The sequence below is a fragment of the Equus asinus genome, chromosome 8, assembly GCF_041296235.1.
Source record: "Equus asinus isolate D_3611 breed Donkey chromosome 8, EquAss-T2T_v2, whole genome shotgun sequence".
NCBI lineage: Eukaryota > Metazoa > Chordata > Mammalia > Perissodactyla > Equidae > Equus > Equus asinus.
The window spans coordinates 90704343-90726880 of record NC_091797.1 but is presented as its reverse complement, the minus strand read 5'-3'; the positions used below and the strand labels follow the sequence as shown (position 1 = coordinate 90726880).

General features: G+C 50.0%; 1 protein-coding gene across 5 annotated transcripts in view; it reads left to right on the top strand.

Moving 5' to 3' along the window:
- Positions 1-22538, top strand: part of TTC28 (tetratricopeptide repeat domain 28) — a 597782-nt gene that overhangs the window by 537998 nt on the left and 37246 nt on the right. For all 5 annotated transcript variants that reach the window (XM_014835534.3, XM_014835530.3, XM_070516305.1 and 2 more), the window contains one exon: positions 13363-13503. In XM_014835534.3, coding sequence (XP_014691020.1) covers positions 13363-13503 — 141 coding nt within the window. The remainder of the gene's footprint in view (positions 1-13362; positions 13504-22538) is intronic.

Below are 22538 nucleotides of genomic sequence, written 5' to 3'. Positions count from 1 at the left end.
GTTTTTGAGTCTTCAGCTCCCTCACCTTCACTTCTCAGAGACCAGGAACCCAGTCATTCGTGGATTTATCCAGGCAGAAAAAAACCTTCCACATAGGCAAGGGTGGCTGCTTGCCCCGGAGTCCTATTGCACAGGATGGTGGCTCTGAGTACAGGGCCCCATTCTGGGGAGTGGAGGAGCCGGGAAGTTCTCCCCTCAATTTTGAGCAGAAGCCTGACTCTAGGAAAGAATCCAGGAGGAGGATAAAGATGCCTCCTTTCCTCCATGCCTGAAGGCAGTATGATTTCCTTAACCAGAATAGAAGACAGCCCAGGATAGACTTTTGTTATCAAATAAATTATGAGGCTACTTAAATTGCTCTTCCCACGAACCTGAATGTGGTCATATGCAGTAGCCAGGGTTTGTCCCACTATGGCCAAGGAGAAGAGAACATTACACTCACGTGGGCCTGCTCTGGGCTGGAAGCCTGCTGAGGGTGAGGGGCAGGCCTGCCTCCTCTGCCGTTATCACAATGGGTGGAGGGAGGGCAGGTAAGGAGATATGACTGTTCTTGCTTGGCTGGGTGCCTTTGGGAACTTTGGGTCTGGAAGATGGTGAAAGTGGAATCTTGCTTTTTGTAGGCATTTCATAGGCTCTTTGGAGGTGCCCTGCAGCTTGCTGGATCTTCCATCATTCTCCTGCAGGCTCCCTTGAGACACTTTCTCAGCCCTTGGTATCCAGTGGTGCACCTCCCCTGGCCTCCCCAAGTGGCTTTGTGGGACAGAACTCAAGATGAGTCGTGCCAGCTCTCCTCTCCCCGTGGACCACATCTGGTCACAGGAAACACTCTTGCATCCCTGACTCCAGCAAACTCTCACAGTGCAGGCTGGTCGCTCCCCATCTGAGCAGGGACAACGGTGGGACAGTGAGAACCCACTCAGCAAGGGTCAGGCTCCAGTCCTCCCAGTCTCTCTCTCACCTCAGAGTGCAGATTTCCAAGCTCTCTGAGAGGTGCCCCAGTGAAAACACCTCCACCAGGCCTGAGGTAGGAGAGGTGCCCTTCATTCCTTGTCCAAAAGGGTGCGATGAGGACCCACTGTATGGGGGTAGCTGTCTCCAAGGAACTCTCTTCACCAGCCTCCTCACTCCCCCCTCTCTGGTCTCTCTCAGACCCCTGATCTGGCTGGGGACTAAGCGTCCTAGGTCAGGTTCTCAGGGCCATTTCCTGTGTGCATCTGCGCATGGAGAGCTGAGGAGGAGCACCTGTCCCTTTAGTGGCTGGTGTTTATTGTACTGGCACCTCAGTTAAAAAGGTCTCATTCTGACATTCTATTCCCTATGTGCACACGTATACACACACACACACACACACACACAGCTATCGTACAGGCCTCTCTATTCACAGAGTGGGAGCAATGTTCGCTTGGTGGGAGGACAGTGGGACTCTTACATTTCACTTGCTTACCATTTTTTGAAAGAATTTAAATATTTGCCACAAGTATATCTTACTTCTAGAGTTAAAAGAGAGTAACCAAGATTAAATCACCATACTCTTTTTTCTAGCTTTTGGTGTTTTCACCAAGGAAAGCACATATTGCTGCTTCATATTGCTATGGCTAACAATTCCATTAGATGCTTACAGTAACAACACAATGATAACTTTCGTCTCTTCAGTCTGCCTTTTACAAAGGGCTTCACCTATGTGCTCATTTGGTGCTCAAAGCAATCCTGTGTAGTTTGGGTGACTTTCTTTCCTGGATGTATCTGGGCGTGCGAGTATGTGTATTTCATTCTCATACCACACACATGTGTGTTCGCAGAGTTGGAAAAGAGAGGTGTCCGTTGAGTGCCTACCAGGTTCCTCTAGATGCTATACGTCCATCATTTCACCACTCCTATAATTGTCCCCACTGTGCTTACAAAGAAGAGAGGCTTGCTTGCCCAGGGGACACAGGTGGTGACCAGGAGTGATGGGATTCAAACCTAGGTCTCTCAGACTCCGGGAATTTGGCTCTTTCCACTGTCACACACAGCGTCCACCTGGGTTGAATTGGGCTTTATTGTTGTGACAAAACCAAATCGATGGTAGAGAGGGTTTGGGAGCCACGCGGTCAGGGGCGAACTCCATTGCCAACACTTTCTCAGCACAGGTTTCAAAAATGAGTCTGAGTAATGGGGCCTTCCAATCAATTACAGTCTTTCTCTCTTCGTGCATACAGGCTGTTCAGCTAGCGGAAGTGAAACCGTCTCATTTGTTTGATCACTGTGTTTACTGAAGGGAGCAAAGCTAGGGAAAAAAACCCTGTGTTCTTCCTCTTAACACTTAAGTACAGACTAGATAATTCCAGGCCATGAGATAAGCAGGGTACTCACAAAATGCTTCCGAGTTAAAATTGCACAGTTGTTCTGGATCCCAAAGGCGGGAGGCTTTTTTTTTTTTTAATTCATATGATCATCTGCAGGCATTTCAGAAGAGGCCTTTTATTATCAGTTTAACAACTGTAGCACATATCAGAGCTTATTGATTGATCAATTGAGTGTGTGTGTGTGTGTGTGTGTGTGTGTATGTATTCCAGGAAGGCAAATGCAATCATTTGTCTTCAGAGCAACAGAAAATTTGTTCTATAAATAGTAACTGTTAGATAATAGCATGGATTATAATCTTGAGATGATCCAGAGAAAAGCAATTTCTAGAGTGATATACAGGAGCAAGGAATTAAATTTAGTTTCATCCAACTATAAGCATTTCTAGAGAGACAAGTGGATAACAATGACTGTTGATTTCTGATAAGAAACTAATACTCCGTGGGTGGTGCTGCCAGTGAATGCTGAAGGGGCCACACTGCTAGTGTGGCTTTCACTTCAGGGTCCGCGCTTGCTGTGCCACACTCCCTCTGGTCGTGAAGTCTGGACTGTGATATGAGTGGCCTCACTGGGAGGAATTTCCTAAGAACAGCCTTCACATTGTCCCTGTCCTCAGGGTTGATTCGAGTACCTCTTTCTGTGCTGTGCAGCTCACACTCTTCCTACCCTCTGAGTCTTGCTGGCCTACTCTCCTGTGTGCCCACAAGTTTGAATGATGCCAGAGCAACTCGGGCAGCTGTGGCACTGACTCTCTGCAGTAAGGCCTCACAGGTCTCCGAGGATACCTCTCAGCCCTCCCCTCCATCTCCTCCTCTCAAAAGTTTGCTTAAACCAAAGAGGGGGTTTTGTAATAAGGTTACGGGGACAAGGAGTCCCACGAGATCCAAGAGCAAACTTGGAGTGGAAAAGGAAAACTGCAAGGAGCCTCTGGGTTCCACAGGCCAGTCTGGTTCTCATCACTGCCCAGCTGCTCCGGTTTGCACCTCCTACTGCAGACCTCCAGTTTGCAAATTGGAGGTGCAAAATGCTTTCTGCTCCTAGTCCCAGAGCGGGAAGAGAGGTCCCTTCAGCAGCTCCTGTGCTCACACACAGCCTGCGGTCTACAGAGGTCACCCCCAGCTCTCCCTCAATTCCAGCACCAGTTTTGGGGAAAGAAATCCGATTGGCGCAGCTTAGGGCAGATGTCCACCTCTGCTCCAATCAGTGGTGGGAGTCACCAGGTATAAACTTGGCACTGGGAACTCACCCCTGTGGATCAGGGAGGCAATTTCTAAAAGTAGAATCTTTATGATCAGAGCAGATGCCCCAAAGCTGTCAATTCCACCAGCATCTTCTCCTGTCCTGAAGATATAGCCTGTTTTCCTGCTTTCAAACCTCACATCAGCATCTCTGTTTCTTAGGTTCTTCTCCTATGTGAGATAACCCATGGACTCGGATGCTTTTTCCCCAGCTCCCCCTTTCCTTGCTATTCCTAAAAGTAAGCCCCAGGCTCTTTTCATTTTAGATTTACGTATAATCACTATGAAAAAACAGACAGGTGGGGCCGGCCCGGTGGCGCAGCGGTTAAGTTTGCACCTTCCGCTTTGGTGGCCCGGGGTCCGCCGGGGTAGATCCCGGCTGCGGACATGGCACCGCTTGGCAAGCCATGCTGTGGTAGGCATCCCACATATAAAGTAGAGGAACGTGGGCAGGGATGTCAGCTCAGGGCCAGTCTTCCTCAGCAAAAAGAGGAGGGTTGGTGGCAGATGTTAGCTCAGGGCTAATCTTCCTCAAAAAAAAAAAAAAAAAAAAAAACCCACCAGACAGGGACTAGCAAGTAATTCTCATGGGAAAATTTCAAACGTCTCCTCAGAAATCTTGAGTTCCCAAAGTCCCATGTCTTTAGTTTCTGGGACTCTTGCTAAGTGGCTTCTGGGAAATTGGGTCTTTTCAGCTGTTGGCAGACTGGCCATGCAAAGCCCAGAAAATGCCCGTGGTGCTTGTCATCTGTGCATCTTTTCATATCTCCAAGACATTCTCTGCTGCCTGGCTCTGGAATCCTAACATGGGGCGCTGAGGCAGTCAGGCCTGGTCTCTCGTAATCAGGAAGCCCAAAATGACTATATGCAGTGACAGCAAATAAACTAACTCTTGCTTCCTCAATTTTTGTCAATTATAAAGAGGTCTTTGCTTTGAAAGAAGGAACATTTTCCTGCCTTTGATATGATTCCTTTGGGCGTGGGGCTAATGGTGTAGGAGCTACCTCATCACCCTGTGCATCAGAAACTGAAGATGAGGCTTTTCACCCATTGTTTCTAGCTTCAGAGTTGCAAGTAACTGGTTATCAGTGCAAAAGAAGCCTCGAGATGGGGGTGAGGGAATGAAGAAAGAATGAGTTAGCAAAGGGATGTTGAGACGTGAATAAAAGTGTGCCTGTGTGGAGCTTCAGTGGCAGCTGTCAGAGGGATGATGGAGAGTGTGTACTTGGAGAAATCAAGAGGCCACGCTTACAAATGAGAATCTTCTCTGCAGCCTCTTGCCAAGCCCTGTCTCTGAGAACAGGATGAGCTCTGGCACGACTCCGTGGCGCTTGATTCATGGGCCATTTCTATCTCTCCAGGGAATGCTGCGTGTGAACAGCATTTTGGAGCCTGCCTCTGGTGACGGCATGATTTATATTCCCCAGAGCACACAGGGCTGGGCTTCTTGCAGGGTTCCAGGAGCAGATGCTGGCAGGGCAGCTGGGCACCATGAAGCTACTGCCCACCTGCTGGACTCTCCAGCTGCCCTCTCAGCCCCTCACCAGGACCCATGCCACCATCCTGCACTTAGATCAGCTTGTACTGACTTTAACCTTTGGCTCTCACTGTTCTCTGTGACTGAGATGATCTAAACCTCGACCTTTCACGCAACTCCATGCAGGAGGCTGGAGTGGAGTCCAGCCAGGATTCTGACTGGTGGGCAAGTGCCAAGTCAGGGGCCTGGAGCAAGAACAGAGACATCACTACCCTTGGCCCCCCTGCCAGGGTCCAGGAGTAGAAAGGGCCAGGAGGCAAGTCGAGCTAGAATCCTTAGGCCTCAAGAAGCACAGGGAAGGGGAGATAGAGTATAGAGTGTAGTAATCAGGCCCAGAAGGCAGTACAGGTAGGCAGACCAGGGGTCCAAAACTGGGTCAGTAGGACTGGAACGTGAGCAGAATGCGGAGAAAAGAGAGGCATTTGGTGCATCGCCACCTTGCCAGTGCTGGGCAGCTGAGTGGGTCAATGCCCTCCTTCTCTGCTCCTCCTACTTTGCCACCCAGCTCACACCCCTTCTCTCCCTTGAGGCCTTCTGGTGTCGCCTTTGTTGAAATGTAACTACTGAACCGTGACTACTAGTTTTGTCTGCAAAGCCACCACTTTTCTGCTGTTTCTTCAGGCATGCGTCCACGTGCCCCAGGGGCTCTTTCTGCACAACCACTGGCAGGTTTTTCTTTCATGGGCAGTTCATAGGCAGTTTCTCTCTTTCTTTCTCTCTCTTGTTCTCTCTCTTCCACCCCCGCTGGTGGTTCAGTCTCTCTCTATACACACATAGACACACCACTGTGTAGTAATTGTGTGTGGTGTTGCAGGGATTAGTCTGCACCTTCTCTGAGCTTCTCGAGGGCAGAGGCTGTCTTCATTCGGAGTAATCCCAGCCCCAGCTGAGGGCCTGGCACACACTGGTTGCACAATGAATGTTTTTGAGGCTTGGTCGGCCTGATGGCCAGATAAATGAATGAGTAGCACCAAGTTTATCTTACTTTTCTGAATCCCTCTCAGGATTTGGTAACAGGAGGATTTATTTTATTTTTTTAAGTTAACTTACGGTATGTATCAGGGTTAAAGCAGGAACAAGAAACCACACAATAAGTTGAGCAGGGATAGTTTTAAGATAAAGAATTGTTAATTATAGCAGACATTAGAGTAAAAAGAGATTGGCTAGTAAAAGTATTCTAAAGACTACAGGAATAGAAGATATAAGGAGCAGTCAGTACCTCTGAGGATTGAGATAGAGTGCCCAAGGAAGAGGGGCCCCCCGCCCCCCCCCCACTGAGGGCTGAGATCTTGACCTTGTTGGAGAAGGCACTTCCATGGCTCACTCAGTGGCAGAGAAGTTACTGTGATACCACACTGGTGGAACTTGCTGGAAACCCACCCACTGCTCTCTAGGGTGCTTTGGAAAGCTATTCACATGGAGATGTCTCCGTCCACTGCAGAACCACCCAATGAGTGGTCACCAAGGGAAATTAATGTCCACTGGGGGCTGCTGGCTGCCATGTACTGCAAAAGTGGGGTTGTGGAGAAACTACTCAAGCTGCAGGAACTGGGTACTGGGCAAGCCATGTGCGCTGCAGGAGCTGGACACTGGAGAAACCTCTCATGGTGCAAGAGCCAGATGCTCGAGAAGCTGCTTCCACTGCAGGAGCTGGATGCCGGAGAAGCTACCCACGCAGCAGAAGCTAGGTGCTGGGGAAGCTGCCTGTGCTTCAGGAGCCTGTGAAACAACGCACACGAGAGCCAGGAAGGCAAAAACCCTTGCTCTTGCATGTCTCTCCAGTGCTCTCTACTGACAAAGCTCAAACTGTGCCAGCTGGCATAGGAAAAATATTTAAAGGGCTTAATCCATTATGTTAGGGCAGGCAATGAAGGATGAATTTGGAGCACAGAGGCAATAAATGGCTAACTGGCACACAGTGAAATTTATTCTTTTGGTGTACAGGTCTATGAATTTTAACACACGTATAGAGTTGTGTGACCACCACCGCAATCAGGATACAGGACAGTTCTGTCACCCCAGCTAACTCCATCTTTTTATAGTTGTTCCCTATGCCTCCCTCTACACCTAACCTGGCAATCACTAACCAGTTCTCTGTCACTCTAGTCTTGTCTTTTTGAGAGTGTCATATTAATAGAATCATAAAGTACATAACCTTTTACCACTGGCTTCTTTCACTCATTCTAAAGTTTTTGAGTCTTCGAAGTTGTTAACTGTATCGATGGTTCATTCCTCTTCTTTTTTTTTTTTTAGAGATTGGCCCTGAGCTAACATCTGTTGCCAGTCTTTTTTCTTCTTCTCCCCAAAGCCCCCCAGTACGTAGTGCATATTCTAGTTATACGTCCTTTGTTCCAGTTCTGCTATGTGGGACCCCACCTCAGTGTGGCTGGATGAGTGGTGCTAGGTCTGTGCCCGGGATCCAAACCAGCGAAACCCTGAGCTGCTGAAGCAGAGCGTGGGACCTTAACCACTGAGCCACTGGGCCAGCCCCTCATTCCTCTTTTTCCGAGTATTCCAGTGTGTGGATGTACCACAGTTTGCTTATCCCTTCACTCGCTGAAGGACCTTTGGGTGGGTTCCAGTTTGGGCAGTTATGACTACAATTGCCGTAAACATTCATTGGTAGGTTTTATGTAACACAAATTTTCATTTCTTTAGGGTAAATGAATTTATTTCTTCAGAAGTGGAATTCCTGGGTCATATGGGAAATATATATTTCACTTTATGAGAAACTGCCAAGTATTCCCCAGAGTTACTATACCATTTTGCATCCTCACCAGCTATGTATAAATACGAGTTCTAGTTGATCTGTGTCGCCAGCACCTGATATTGTTTGCGTTTTAAAATTTGAGCCATTCAAATAGATGTATAGTGGTATCTTGTCATGGTTTTGGTTTGCATTTCTCTAGTGGCTAATGACATTGAACATTTCTTCATGTGCTTATTTGCCATTCTTATATTCTCTTTGATGAAGTGACTGTTTAAGTCTTTTGCCCATTTTTAAAATTGAATTGTATGTTTTCTTATAGTTGAGTTTAAAAGTTCTTTATATATTCTAGATACAAGTTCACTGGCAGGTACATGGTTTGCAAATATTTCCTCTCAGTCTATAGCTTGTCTTTTTCTTTTCTCAACAGTGTCTTTCACAGAGTATAAGTTCTTAATTTTTATGACATCAGTTTTATCAGTTATGTCTTTATGGACTGTGTTTTTGGTGAAATGTCTTAAGAAATCTATAAGTAATTCAAGATCAGAAAAATTTTCTCCTACAAGTTTTATACATTTCTTTGCATTTTTATATTTAGATCTGAGATTGATTTTGAGTTAATTTTTGTGTAAGGTGTGAGGTTTAGTTCAAGGTTCATTTTTTTGCGTGTGGATGTCCAGTTGTTCCCAAGCCATTTACTGAAAAGACTATCCTTCCTCTATTAAATTATCTTTGTACCTTTGTCAAAAGTTGATTGGCCAGATTCAGGTAGGTCTGTTTTGGGACTCTATTCTACTCCAGTGATCTGTGTGTCTATCCCTTTCCCAGTACTGCACTATCTTTGTTACTGTAGCTTTATAGTTAGTCTTAAAATCTGGCAGTGTCATTCCTCCAACTTTATCCTGCTTCTTCTAAATTGTTTTACCTGCTCTAGTTCATTTACCTTTTCATATAAATTTTAGAATCAGCTTCTCTATAGCTACAAAAATGTCTTGAGATTTTGATTGGAATTACGTTAAACTTATACATCAATTTTGGAAAAATTGCTATCTTGATTATGTTGAGTCTTAAAATCCATGAACATGGTATGTCTCTCCATTTATTTAAATCTCCTTTGATTCTTTCATCAGCATTTGTAGTTTTCAGCATACAGATCCTATACATGTTTTGTTAGATTTATGTCTAAGTATTTCATTTTTAGAGCAATTATGAATGGAGTCATTTTTAAAATTTCAGTTTGCAATTGTTTGTTGCTAGTATATAGAAATATTGACTTTCTGTGCATTGATCTTGTATCCTGCAACCTTGTAAAATTTTGTATATTCCTTGGCATTTTCTACATAGATAATCGTGTCTCCTGTGACTATGCAGTTTCTTTTCTTCCTTTCTAATCTGTATACCTTTTATTTTCTTCTCTTGCCTTTTTGCACTGGCTAAGACTTCCAGTACTGTGTTGAATATGAATAGTGTGAGCTGACATACTTACCTTGTTCCCAAGGTAAGCATTCAGTCTTTCATCATTAAGTATGATATTAGCCATAGACATGTTGTAGCTGCTCTTAATCAGGTTGATGAAGTTCTCTTTTATATTCCCAGTTTGCAAGTTTTTGTCATGAATTGGATTTTGTCAAATACTTCTCTGCATCAATTAATATAAATATGTATCTTTTTCTTTAGTCCATTGATGTGGTAGAGTATATTGATTGATTTTTCAAATATTGAACAGCCTTACATTCCTGTAATAACCCTACCTGCCTTTGACTTGGCGTATAATCCTTTTTATATGTTGCTGAATTCTATTTGGTAATACTTTATTGATGATTTTTATGTCTGTTTTCATTTGCTCTGTGGAATATTGGTCTGTAAGGATTTTTTCCCCATGTTATCTTTGCCTGCTTTTGTCTCAGGGTAACATAGGCCTCATTAAATGAGTTAGAAGTGTTCTTTCTTCTAGTTCCTGGGAGAGATTGTGTAGAGTTAGTATTATTTCTTCTTTAAATGTTTGGTAGAATTTTTTGTCAGACCCTGAACTGACAGCTCTCAACTGCCCTCCAAGTTCAAGACCCTCCACCATCACCTCCTCCTTCTCTTCCACTCTCACCCTCTTCTCCTGCTCAACTGAGCTATTCCCTTGGCCCTAAATAGTCCCCCCACTGTCTTGTCTCCACATCGTGCTCATACCATTCCATCTGCCTTGAAGCACCCATCCCCGCAAGTGCCTACCTGTCAATGTTGTGTCATTCAGAATGCCTCTCAGATGCAGCTGATTCCAGGAAAACTTGCGTGCCCTCCCTGTCTTGGTTATAGGCTGGTGCCCTCCTTCTGCTCCTTCTTCATCTACCTTAGCCAGTAATCGCTAGTCATGCTAGATGGTAAGTGTGTGACTCCTTCTGTTCAGCCTCTGCAGCTCTTGCATACAGGTCCCACTCAGCAGTCACTGTTGAGGGAAGTGAATGGAGTGAGGGCCTGAGGTGATCAGCCTGGGTGATGTGCCATCTCTAGAAAGTCTCTCAGGGAAATAGGACGAGGTGGCTGTGATTTGAGGACCACCAGTGGCAAGGCATTGTTGGGCCCTGCTACATGGATGAGGTTTGTTTTGTAAATAGGAGATTTCCTTATCTGTGACATCGCCTGTTTGTTTTTCCCTTCAGTGTTAATACTTTGAAGGGTCAGGAAATAGGAAACAACCCCATTAAGCATGAGATTCTGAGGGCTCAGTCAGCGGCGGACAGCAAGAGTGGAACTGCAAGATAATGGAGGCCGATACTGGTTCCAGCCAATTCTTCTCCCCTTTGCAAAGCGCTGAATGACAAGCAGATTTCTCAGCTCCAAGCAGGCAGTCACAGTCAGATGATAAATGTGTCCCTGGACAGAGGAGCTTGTTGAGTGATATTTACCAGGGTCTCTGTGAAGGGCTCTCAGCTCCCAAGGGAGCATTTCAGGCCTTCAGCTTCTCGCCTGTTCAGCTGAGACTGGTGGGGCAGTGAGAATAAAACCTCATTCCCTGCTTTCCAGCAGAATGGAAGCCATGCTGATTTGTTTAGGTGCTGGGAAGTTTCCTGGTTTCTCTTGCTTCCTCTATTCACCCACTCCCTCCCTAGTCAAACCCCAGCAGAGAGAGGCTTGGAATGTGTGAGAAGCTTACGGCCTTAGAGGGGGAGGGGTGGGGAAGTCAGTGCCAAAGACCCAGGCTGGCATCAGTCCTGGCAGTACCACCTAGTGCTCCTTGGCCAAATTCCTCAGCTTCTCTGAACCTGCCTCCTTGGAAATAGGATGGACATGAGAAGAGCCAGCTCACAGGGTTGTTGTACATATAAAATTAAATCCGTGTAAAATTACTTTGCATGTTATAAAATGCTCTCCAGCGTAAGTCAGTCATTCATTCAGCAGTTCCTCATTGCACACCTCCTGCATGCCAAGCACTGTGCTGGGTTTGTAGGACCATGTCCAGATTGTGTGGGCCAGAAAGAAGAGCAGGCTAATGGCCTTTATCAGCCATCAGTGTAGTTCTGGGGTGAAGGCAAGTAGCTGTCCCAGAATGTGTACCTCTGTGCTATCCCTGAAGACTGCTCCACTCTCAACACTTTTCTAGGGCTTCAGCTCTTGGGAATCTTTCCCAGTGGCTGGGCCTTTTTGTGACCTGTGACAAGGAACATGGCTGAATCAAGACTCTGGTGTTTAATTATCAAATGTGTCAGTCTGGGTTCTCCAGAGAAACAGAACCAATAGGATAGACACACACACACACACACACACACACACACACACACAAAATAAGGAATCAGCTCACTTAGTTACGGAGGCTGAAAAGTCCTAAAATCGGCAGTCAGCAAGCTGGAGACCTAGGGGAACTGATGGGGAGAGGGTGTAAGTTTCAGTCCAAGTCTAAGTCTGAAGGCAGGAGACTGATATCCCGGGTTGAAGACAGTCAGGCAGGGAGAGGATTCTCTCTCACTCTGCCTTTTTGTTCTACTCAGGTCCTCAGTGGATTGGATGGGGCCCATCCACACTGGGGAGGGCAGTTTGCTTTCCCCAGTCTATTGATTCACATGTAAATCTCATCCAGAAACACCCACACAAACACACCCAGAATAACATTTGACCAAATGTCTGGGCACCCCAGCGCCCAGTCAAGTTGACACATAAAATTTACCATCACACTAGAGTTGACGTTCACACAGAGCATGCCAGTCTACCAGGCAGCCTCACAAGCTGTGTCTCATTTGGCTCCATAACAACCCAGTGAGGGAGTCATTACCCTTCTCCATTATGAAATCCTGATGTTTGAAGCAGGTCGTGTTCACCTTAAACCCAAATCTCAATACACCGAGCTGTCCCTCTGGGCCACAGGAAGTCTCCCTTTCCAGATCCCACTTCTCACCCAGCGTGCGAAAGGCTTGTGCCTCCGTGAGTCTGTCTTCTGCCTCCAATGCCCTGGTGCTCTCCACCCTTCCACACTGGTCCTTAGTCAGCAGGAAACTGTGAACAAAGTCGTCATACGGGCTGGGCGTTATCTGTGGACTAGATGTCACGTGGCCTTCCACAAAGTCTGAATGTGATCATCATGCCGAAGGGAGGTGGAGGCTTGGTTGAGAGCTCTGCTTTTGCCGAGATGAGATGGTGCGGTGTGGTGAGCACTGGAAGGAGGACGGCCGCAGGCAGGCAGCACTCCCTCGGATGCGTTTGCGTCTGTTGTGTCTGTCTTGGTCTCATCAGGCCACAGTGCACGGCTTTTACGTTTAATAAGCCTTTGTCATTTTAATCATGCCGATGAATCAAGGCACTCCTGGGTATTTCTGTTTATTTAAAACCCATTGTGAGATATTCTATTATAGTCTGTCATGGGGGAAATGTGAATTTATTAATTCAAAAATTGTACCATCCTCATGCTGAGCTTGGAAAATGGGCTCCAATCAGCAACATTTCGCAAGCCTGCATTTCAAACACGGGACCACTCTGCCTGGCATCGCAGCCACTTGTATGCATGTCTATCTTCTCGTCTGGACAATGCCTTTTTGGGCTCTGTTTCCCTGAGGCCTAGCATGGTGCCTAGCACATGATAGGTACTTAGTTACTGTTTCTGGAGTAGAATGGACTGGAATTCATGCTAGGAGGATTGCCACAAGCCACACTCACCTGAGCTCTACTCTGGAAGGGCGCCCAGGCAGCCCACCACAGACACAGCAAATGTGCCGTAATTTTGGCAGAAAATTGTTGAACACATAGTGCGTGTCAGGCATATGCTAGATGCAGGGTGTGCAATGCTGGTTCAGGCACCGCTCCTCCCGGTAGGGAGTGCACAGCTGAGTGGGGGTGACAGCCAGAAACAACCAAACAGAGTGCCTTTTGAGAAGCACTGGACAACAGACGGATGAGGGGCGTGGGGACACTGAGGAGGATGCGGGGTGATGCCGGCTTCAGAAGGCACTCAGGACCAGGGGTTTGTTGGGCAGAAGAATGGCACAGAACCTCAGAGCAGACTTTGATCGCTCAGCACTCCCTTTCTCTGACTGTCTTTCTCTGCAATTTTCCCCCAGGGCCTGTGCCAGCAGTGAGACGGAGAGTGAAGCTGGAGACATCATGGACCAGCAGTTTGAAGAGATGAACAACAAGCTCAACTCGGTTACTGACCCCACTGGCTTTCTGCGGATGGTTCGCCGCAATAACCTCTTTAACAGGTGAGTGTGGGCTCTGTCTCCCAGGCCCACTGCAGGCGAGGTGTCCTGAGCACGGATGACATGCTCTTGGCTGATGCTCCTTCGACTGGTTGGGCTTCTGGCCCGTGTCATGTGTTTGTAGAAGTGAGCCTGACACTACCGTGGTCTCATGCTCCTCAGGGCTTTGGTGTCACAGCAGCATTTCCAGGTCAAGTGAAAAAACAGGGGCAGGCTTGATGTGACAGACTGCATTTAGCTGGGATGGGAGACCAGGGGATGGTTGGCCTCTTCTTCACATAGTCTCCGAGCTGACTTCCCAAACACCAGGCCGGAAGCAGACAGGATAGCTTCACATCCTTCTTTGCCAGTTTCTGCTGGTAACTCGTGGGCCAGGCACCTGTCTTGACCCTCCTGGCCTGAGATTGAGGGAGGCCAGGGGAAGTGGGGGTGCTGGCATTGCTGGAGAGAGAGCTGGTCCAGGCCCAGGCCCACTTCTCTACCCTGAGACCCCATCTCCCTATTACTTGGCCAAATAGGCCTTCACTGCTTTGAAATGAGTCAAGGTTGGAATTGAATTGCCAACCAACATACCCCTGCATCTTTTTATCAGAGGTGATGGCTGAACTGCATCCAGATAAACAGAGGCAGGTGGTTGGGATTGAGGGGCACCTGTCCCACTGTCATTTGGTTGCCTAGCAACAACCCAGGAGTCACATTTAGGTAGACTTTCCAGAAAGACATCCTGCACTCTCTCAGGTCCTTGCCATGGCCTGAGTGCCTGACTTTAAAGGGCAGCAGGTTGAGCCTGGAGCACAGGAGGGAAGTGACTGTTCTCTGGGTGGAGGCAGCCGCTGCCTGGCGGCCCTGCTGTGTGGGGCATTGTGTGCCCTGTCTGTTCCTACTCCAGGCCCTGGTTTCCTCTCATTATTGTGCTGTCAGGGTGACAAACTTTTATTTACTTTCCCAGGGGCAAGCTGAATGGGACAGAAGCCAAGGGCCAGGGATGTAGGAACTGGCAGCTTGGTTGAAAGGAGGCCAGATCTTCAAGTTGGATCACCCCCCATCCTTCTGCCCTGCCCCCTTCGCAGGGGTCCCTCATGGCTTTTAGTTTCCTGTAGGGACACAAGCAGGTAGGAGGAGGCACGAGATCAGGCCTGTGCTCACGTCCTCCTCTGCCAGCTTCACGACCTGTGAGGCCAGTGATTCTTGACACTTCTGGGTGATGTGATCCACGGTTGTAAACTGGAGTTCGAAGAGCCAGCCTTGCTGCTTGCCAGCTGTGGGACACTGGGCAGGCGGTGTCTACCACTATCAGCTTGTTTCCTCATCACTGAAATGGGGACAAACTTCGTACCTTGCAGGGTTCCCTTAACCTGGGTGTTAAAGGAGCTAATGTATAAATAACACTCTGACCAGCTTCTTAATGCATAGAAGGCACCCGTACACATGGTAGCCTTCTACTGTTTTGAGTAAAGTGGGAAGGACAGTGCTAAACTTGAGTTCTTATTGATAATCTGGGTGGATGAACTTTGGGAGGGATGGAATTCGTATGTTCCTGTGCATCAGTGTTAGCCACCTTGGGCTGTGGCCTCCCTGTCCTTCCTCTTCCCATCCTGCCTCATGTCCTTCACATGAGAGAGTGCCAAAGGCAGGCAGGCTTCCAGGGCTGACCTGATCGTAGGTGCCGGCAGTCAGGAGCCCCTCCGCAGGGGCCTTGGGCACTACAATAAGAAATGGGTCAAGCCTGGTATAGCTGGGATCCTAGCTTATCATCCCTTGATGGGAGGTCATGTAAATTTTGGATTATGGAGTTGCTCATTTTGGGAAAATGGCGGTTGTCCTTCCGAACAGCTCTGAGATAGGTCCTGTGAGCACAATACTGTGGATTAATTCATTGTTTCATTTAGACGGTGCAATCTGTGCCAGCCCTGAGGCTGGGTGGGGAGCAGCAAGGCTTACAGCACTGGAGCCCGGGCCTCCCTGCCTTGCTGCTCTGCACCCAGCTGCCTCAGCAGGGTCTGCAGATCCTTCCAATTGTGACCTTCTGGAGGCTTCTGAGAGCAGATTGGATGAGGAGAAACAGCATGCATTCTTTCAGCTTCAGTGCAGCGAGCCGTAAGGCCCAGCACGGGTTGCCATGGCCTGTGCCCTTTACCGCTTTCTGACAAGTCCAGGAAGAGGGTTCTCTGGCCTTCTTCAGAGGAGAGCAGAGCTGTGGGAGGGAACCACAGAGGCAGAGCTGTCCTTGTCAGTCAGAAGGGCTCAGGCCCTCGAGAACTTGTAGTCCAGCCGCGCATCTCCCAGCTGAGGGGCACACATAGGCTGGGGAGGTGGAGACCTGCCATGAGCAGATGCCAAAGCTAGATCTCAGGCTGCACCTGCCAGCTGCCTTGCCAGCCTGGGCCTTCCCACCTCGAGGCCTGCCAAGTGCGCTGCTCTGCCCTGCCCTGGGTCCCAGGCCTCCCTCTCTGCCCCTTTCACGTCCAGGGATCTCAGCTAGGAGGAGGGCTGGTTTATCACTGAATGGAATGGCTAAGAAGTGGCTTTTCTGCAGACTTCTCAGAGCGACTAGGGCTTACAGAGTGCCCGTCCCCTGGAGCCCACAGAGGTGACGTGGAGGCAGCCCTGTGCACAGGGCCTTGAGTGCGCTGGAGCGGCACCAGCTCCCGTCCGCAGGCTCTCCAGCTCGGTGATTCATGGGTTCCTTCGCCCGTCTGTTCCGGCTGGTTTGCTGGACTCGTTCGGTGATGAGGCTGCTGCAGCTGATACGAGTCAGTGCGACTTGCCTTTAGAGTTTTCTCTCTTGCCGCTGCAGCACTTGTCTTTGTCCTGCCTTTGTTTTTGAGGTCTCCCCAACCACTATTTTTCTTCTTGCCCTGTGCACTTTGGTAAAAAACACATTTGTCAAGCCCAGGACAGGTACCACTAGTGAGGAAAAGCAAGATTTCTTCTCATGTTTAGCACCCTGACCCTGGGTGGTCCCCACAGGGCAGAGTGGCAGCCCTCGGAGAGGCCTCGGCTCCTCATCTGCAGAATGCTCAGGCAGTTATGTTGGGGACTAGAAGGCCAGTGTGTGTGTATGGGTGTGTGTGAATGAGTGTATGTGAGTGTGTGTGTGGGGGGGGGGGGTGTGGCTGAACCTGGGGGCAGTCAGCAGATTATGTTTGCTACAAAGAAGAGGAAGAAAATGGGACATGCTTTCAACCACACCTGGATCCTAGGGCCCAGGGCGGAGCCTCGGCACTGGAGGTGTGCCCATCCAGAACCAATTAGGACCAATATCCAGAGAAATGTTCTGACTTATGTCACCGCCACTGTATAACATGCATCCTAAGTCTTTACTTTTCCACATTATGGCTGTGTGTGTGATGTGATGTGGAGAGGGGCTTTCCTGTTGCCCAGAGATTAGTGGCTAGAGCCAAAACAGACGACAGAGAAGTGTTGTCTCCCCATTCTAAAGAGAGGTGCCACAGTGGGGCCAGAGCCCGCTCTCAGGTCTCTGTGACCTCCAACTAGCACCCCAGAGACACACCCCCCATCTCTAACAGAAGACTGGGTGGGGGAATTGGCAAGTGAGACTCTTCTGCCTGGTCAGGGTCCTCTAAGAAAATCAATCACAAAGATTGGGGGTCCTGCAAGAAAGGGACAGAGAGAGAGGGGCATCACCATCCCATGGGACTAGCCTCCCATGACTGTGAGGCAGGGAGAGAAGAGAGTAAAGAGAGGGGCCTAGCAAGGATGGGCCCACCACAGTGTGGTCCGCGTGCCCACGTCTAGTGTGGCACAGACGAGTACCTTTCCTAATGGGTGGGTCACATGGGCTCAGTCTCTTGCTGGGCAGAGGGCCTCAGCAGCAGGAGTGATGAGGTATGCAGCCAGTGGCAGGACTAAGGTGACAGAGGAGGCAGAGCAAGCTGCCCTGTGTTGGGGGGTGCACGGGGAAGCCCCTGCAGGGCCCTCAGAAGCCAGGGAAACACATGGAGGGACATCAGCAGCACTCGTCCTCCCACACTGCCCTAACTGCCAGAGAGTCAGGTCTTGACAGTGGGGGGAAGAGGGGAGGGAAGGAATGCTCCCAGAGCCCACCCTGTGCCCAAATCCGTGAGCAGAAGCCTGGCCTGCAGTGGCGGCAGGAGGGGATGAGGTGTTCACTACACAGGAGGCTGGGGGCCACTCTACCCAGGATTCCTAAAGGCATGGGGAAGAGTGACTGGAGAGAATAAAGCTGTCCCCACAAGGTCCGCCTGGTCAGTGAGCTGGAAACTGCACACCTGTGTCTGTCTGTGCGTTTGCGTTGTGCGGGTATCTGCATGGCTTGTGGGTGTGGTTCTGTGGAAGCATCTACGTGGGCTGCCCTGAAGCAGGCTGCAGCAGTGCCGCGGAAGTCCACTGTGGGCCGGGAGGCCCTCTGCAGATGGTGTTCTCTTGATCTCTGTGTTCCTGCGTCTGGGCGGATCTCTGTGAGGAGACACACAGTAGGGGGAAGAACCCTTGGGCTCCGGGCCCAGACAGACCTGGATTTGAAAACTAGCTCTACCTTTTATTAGTGGGTGGCCTTGAGCCTTTTATTTTTTCATCTGGAAAATGGGGGTAATAATGCCCACTGATACGGTTGTTATGAGGATGCAATAAACATGATGATGGATAGGTCGACCCTGCTGTGTCGTAAGTGGTTTCTCTCCCCATCTTGGGTCTGAGGTTTCTGTGGCGCCAAAGGCCTTTTACCGGGGGAGGAATCAACCACTTTTTGAGTCAAATCTCCACCCTGAAACCTGATTGGATAGCTCAGTGCTTCCTCCCCTTACAACCTCTCGCTGGCTACCAGACACCAGAAAGGCTGAATAAATGCAGAATGATGACCCAACTGGATATCAGTTACAGCCACAGCTCTGGCCTTGGGTCTCAAGGCTCCATACTCAGCTTCTGGCTGGGTTCCTGCTAGCCCTGTCCTCCGCTCTTTGGTGAAGGCCCTGTCGCTCTCCTGCTGGCCCCAACAAAAGGGCTAAGTGTTCTCCCCAGCTCTGACCTGGGCCAGTCCTCCAATCCGTATTCCTCTCACGTGGCAATTCTGGGCAGGGGCTTTCCCTGCCAACAGCTGCTCCACAGCTGGGTCCAGTCACTGGGCCTTGAGCAGGAGCCCTTGGCCTGGTGTCCCATCGGTAGGCACAGCCACCAGCCCTCCTCAGGGCTCCCTGTCTGTCCCCATGTGCTGCCTCGAGGCACCCACCAGGTCAGCAGACCCACTGGGCACTGGCACACATGCTCTCTCCAGGCAGCACAAATACAAGTGAGATGCAGCTGTGAAATTAAGAACTCTCCTCAGAAGTCACTTTCAAATCAGGTCCATCAGGTAGTGACAAGTTCAAAATGCAAAAAGATTCCCCACAGGCTGCCTCTAAGTATCAAGCTTACCATATACTTTAAGGCACAATTTAATTTATGAATAATAGTTTCTTTACCATTTGTTTATTTGTTCCCTTTCTTGTTCCAGAACTTAAAACAGTTTACCAAACCATACAAATGACACCAGACCATATAAAAAATAAATAAATGGATGAGAAAAGCAAGATAGAGGGAAAATAAAGGTAGAAGAGAGGGAGTGAAGTTTACATAGAAAACATGTGTCATCAAGCACAGCTAGAGACGGCTGGGGTTGGACTCTTGAGGTTTCCTAGCAGCCGAACAGAGAGGTCAGCCCAGCTGTCTGCCTGGACCAGGCCCTGACCCAGACCTGCTGGCTCAGAATCTACTTACGACGAAGTCCTAGGGGCTTCATGTGGGAGTCACGCTGAAGAAGCGCTGTCCCACCTTTCCTTAAGGGGCCCTGAGCCGGGGGTCCCCCCGGGGCCTGTTCCTCCTGCATCCCCCATAGTCCTAATGCCAACTCCCCCCGCAGTGAGCTCACACGCCAAATGCAGTTTGCTGCCAAGGCCTGCCAGGCCAACCCTGTAACATTTCTAGCCTCCTTCCCTCTGTCTATTCCCATTGCCAAGATCGTTCTTGAGACTCACTCTCCTCCTGAAATCACCATTCAACATGATCCTAGGAGCAGGTCACAAGGTCACCAATGCTTAGTGAGGTTACTGCCCAAGTCTCCCAACTTGTTGATGCAGAACTGGGCTTGGCCCCCTGCCAGCTGAGACTGTCACCTGTGCTGCTCTTGTTACTACCCACCTGGTCAGCAGGCCGCTGGCTTTGCCGCCCAGCTCTGGCTGGAGCACAGTTCTGATTGCTCACTCTCTTGCTTGGGGTCCCAGGGGTTCTCAGTGGAACGGCAGAGCCTGGCATTTGAGTCCTAACAGTCTGGCATCCTTCCTGCCTGTCATTTCCTTCTCCCCTTACCCTCTGTCCTGACGCAAAGAGACCATGGAGCTGCCCTCTCCCGCCTCAGAGCCTTGGCTTGGGCACAGCCAAAGGCCAAAGAGGGTTTCCCCTGAGGTGCATCTCAAACAGCCTCTTTCATGAATCTGTCTTGGATCCCCTAACGAGGAATAGTCTTCCCCTTCTCAGAATCCCCTGGCACTTTATCTGTCCGATAAGGAGCCACCACCTTTTGCCTGGAGTTTTAGCTATGTACGTCCCAAGGCCAGATCCTCTCTGATTTCTCCCTGTATCTCCCAAGGTGCCTCGCCCTGCGCTTCGTGTTAAGTAGGTGCAGGTACTTGCTCATTTAAGGAGGGAAGGAGGGAAGGCGAGAGGACGGGAGGAAAGTGGATTGGTTGGTCAAGATTGAGACAGACGTTACATAACATCAACAGTGGTGATGCCATGGTGATGACAGTGGTGACCATCTGCTGATTACTTCCTCAGAACCCAGCACCGAGCTAAGTGCTTTGTTATCTTAGTCATTCCCTACAACAGCCACGAGGGGTGCTATTGCAACCCCTTTTTAAAGGTAAGGACACTGAGGCTCAGAGAGGTTAAATTAGTTGCCCAAGGTCAGACAGCTAGTAAGTGACAGAGCCAGCATTAGGATCCAGATCTGTCAGTCTCCAGAGACAGTGTTCTAGCCCCCCCAGATCCACACCCATCTAACACCCCTGCCGAATGATCACTCAGACTTTGCTTGAACTCCTCCAGTGACAGGGAGCTCACTACCTTATGAGGCAGTGCATTCTGCCTTTGGACAACACCGACTAATACAGCTCTGGAGGTTCTTTATGGGCCGGTGAGTGAGATTCCACGGGTTTGTTCGGGTGGTGGAGACAGGCTTGGACCCACAATTTTCCTATGGGTGCAAAGCCCTTTGGAAAGGTTTTGCTGTATTGATGGGCATGCATCAGCTGGGCAGGCCATCACACACGGGGTCATCTTTGCTTCTCTCCATCCCTGAGCCAGTGATAAATGAACAGGTACCTGCATCTAATTGATGAGCCTGTCTCCCAGTGACTGCCCAGCTCGGACCCTCTGTCCTGACCCCAAATGGGTCAGCAAGGCTGGCCTAGGCATCAGGTTTTTCCAAGGTAACCATCTCCAGGCTCGGCCGTGAAGCCTCATGCACACTGCAGCAAAGAGCAGATAGCCACATCAAAGTGCCCTCAGTAGGCAGAGGTCATGGCTCCTGTGGGAGAGAGGGCCCAGGCCTTCTTGGAGGACGCGTGTGCCACAGCCTTTGACCTAGGCCGTGAACCTGCCCACAACCCGACATTCCTGGGAGAGCCCAAGAGCGAGGAGAGAGGAACCACATGCAGCCCCAGACTCATCCCTGGGCTTGAGAGGAGCCCGCAGCGCTGGAGGAGCAGGGCTCCCCGCCTGAGCCCACCCAGCCTTGTGGCTCTTCTCCTGAGGAGGGAGCCAGACCCAGGGAGCCAGGCACTCTGTAATTAAGGAGGTGAGCAGGCAGAAAGTCCCGGCAGCATGTTGAATAAGTGCTTAAAAGGCAGCATTTGACAGCCTTCATCTCCCAGAGGGGACAACCCTTCGTGTGAGGATGTTCATGGCGGAAAGTCACTGAATGGTGTCACAGTCCTTCTTAAAATTGAATTGAGGCATCTCTGGCTACTTGAATATAATGGATTTGCCAATTAATTTTTCTCTTGGCACCTTAAAACCCAGGTACTTGTTCAAATCTCAGGATGGCTCCTCTCCCTCAGAAGACCAGTTCAGAGCTCAGAGCGCCAGAGGGGACTTTGCAGCATCCTGGTCAGGGCTCGGGGCGGGGAGGAAGGAAGCGGGTGGTTTCACAGGCAGCAGATCCCAGTGCAGCAGGAGCTCCGTGCACCGTCTGCCAGGTACTCCCCAAAGCAATCCTGCCTGCTGCGGGGCAGGAAGCCCCCAACGAGAGGCGGAGGGGCTCTCAGCCCTCGGAGGAGCAGAGGCGGGACTTCCCCCAGGCCCAGGACAGCCAGCCCGGCTCGCCCCTGCCGCTGTGAGCGCAGACGGGAGGCCACCCCACCTGGCCAATGGAAAGTGAAGATGTGTGATAAGACGTCCTCAGAAGGGAGGAGCCACGGGCCTGAGCAGAGGAGCAAATTCATACCAAGAGTGAGCTCAGCGCCACCGGGAAGCGGCCTGCTTCCTCCTCCCCGCCCCTGCTCAACCCTGACCTGGAGGCAGGGTCCTGCTTGCCAAGGGCCCTGGAAACTGGTGCTCTGTGCCATGTCCGCCATCCTGGGGGAGTGCGCACCCTCCAGACGAGGGTTCAGGGCCTGAGGTCATGACAGCACTAGGCCTCAGACTCTCCAGAAAACAGGCCCCCCAGGCTGCAGACTCCTGTTGCCCGGCTGCACAGAGGAGCAGGGCCCTGGCCCTGACCTCTTGGCCTTAACCTGCCGTCTCTGTTTACTCACCTCTCACAGTGGAGGGACTGAGGGTGTGAGATGAGACCTGCCTTGCAGGGGGATTCCAGGGATCACAGCCCAGACATGGCCCACCCCAGAAGATAACCCAGATTGGTCAGTTTCCTCCTCCCCTCCCTTCCATGGATCCTAAAAGACGTCACGGCCAGATGTGCCCTGAGCTGAGTGTTCCTGGCTCAGCTTACTCCACAGCCCTGCGTCTAGACAGTCAGATGGGGGAGGCCCCAAGTGCCTGGTGGGGATGGAGAGCAGAAGATA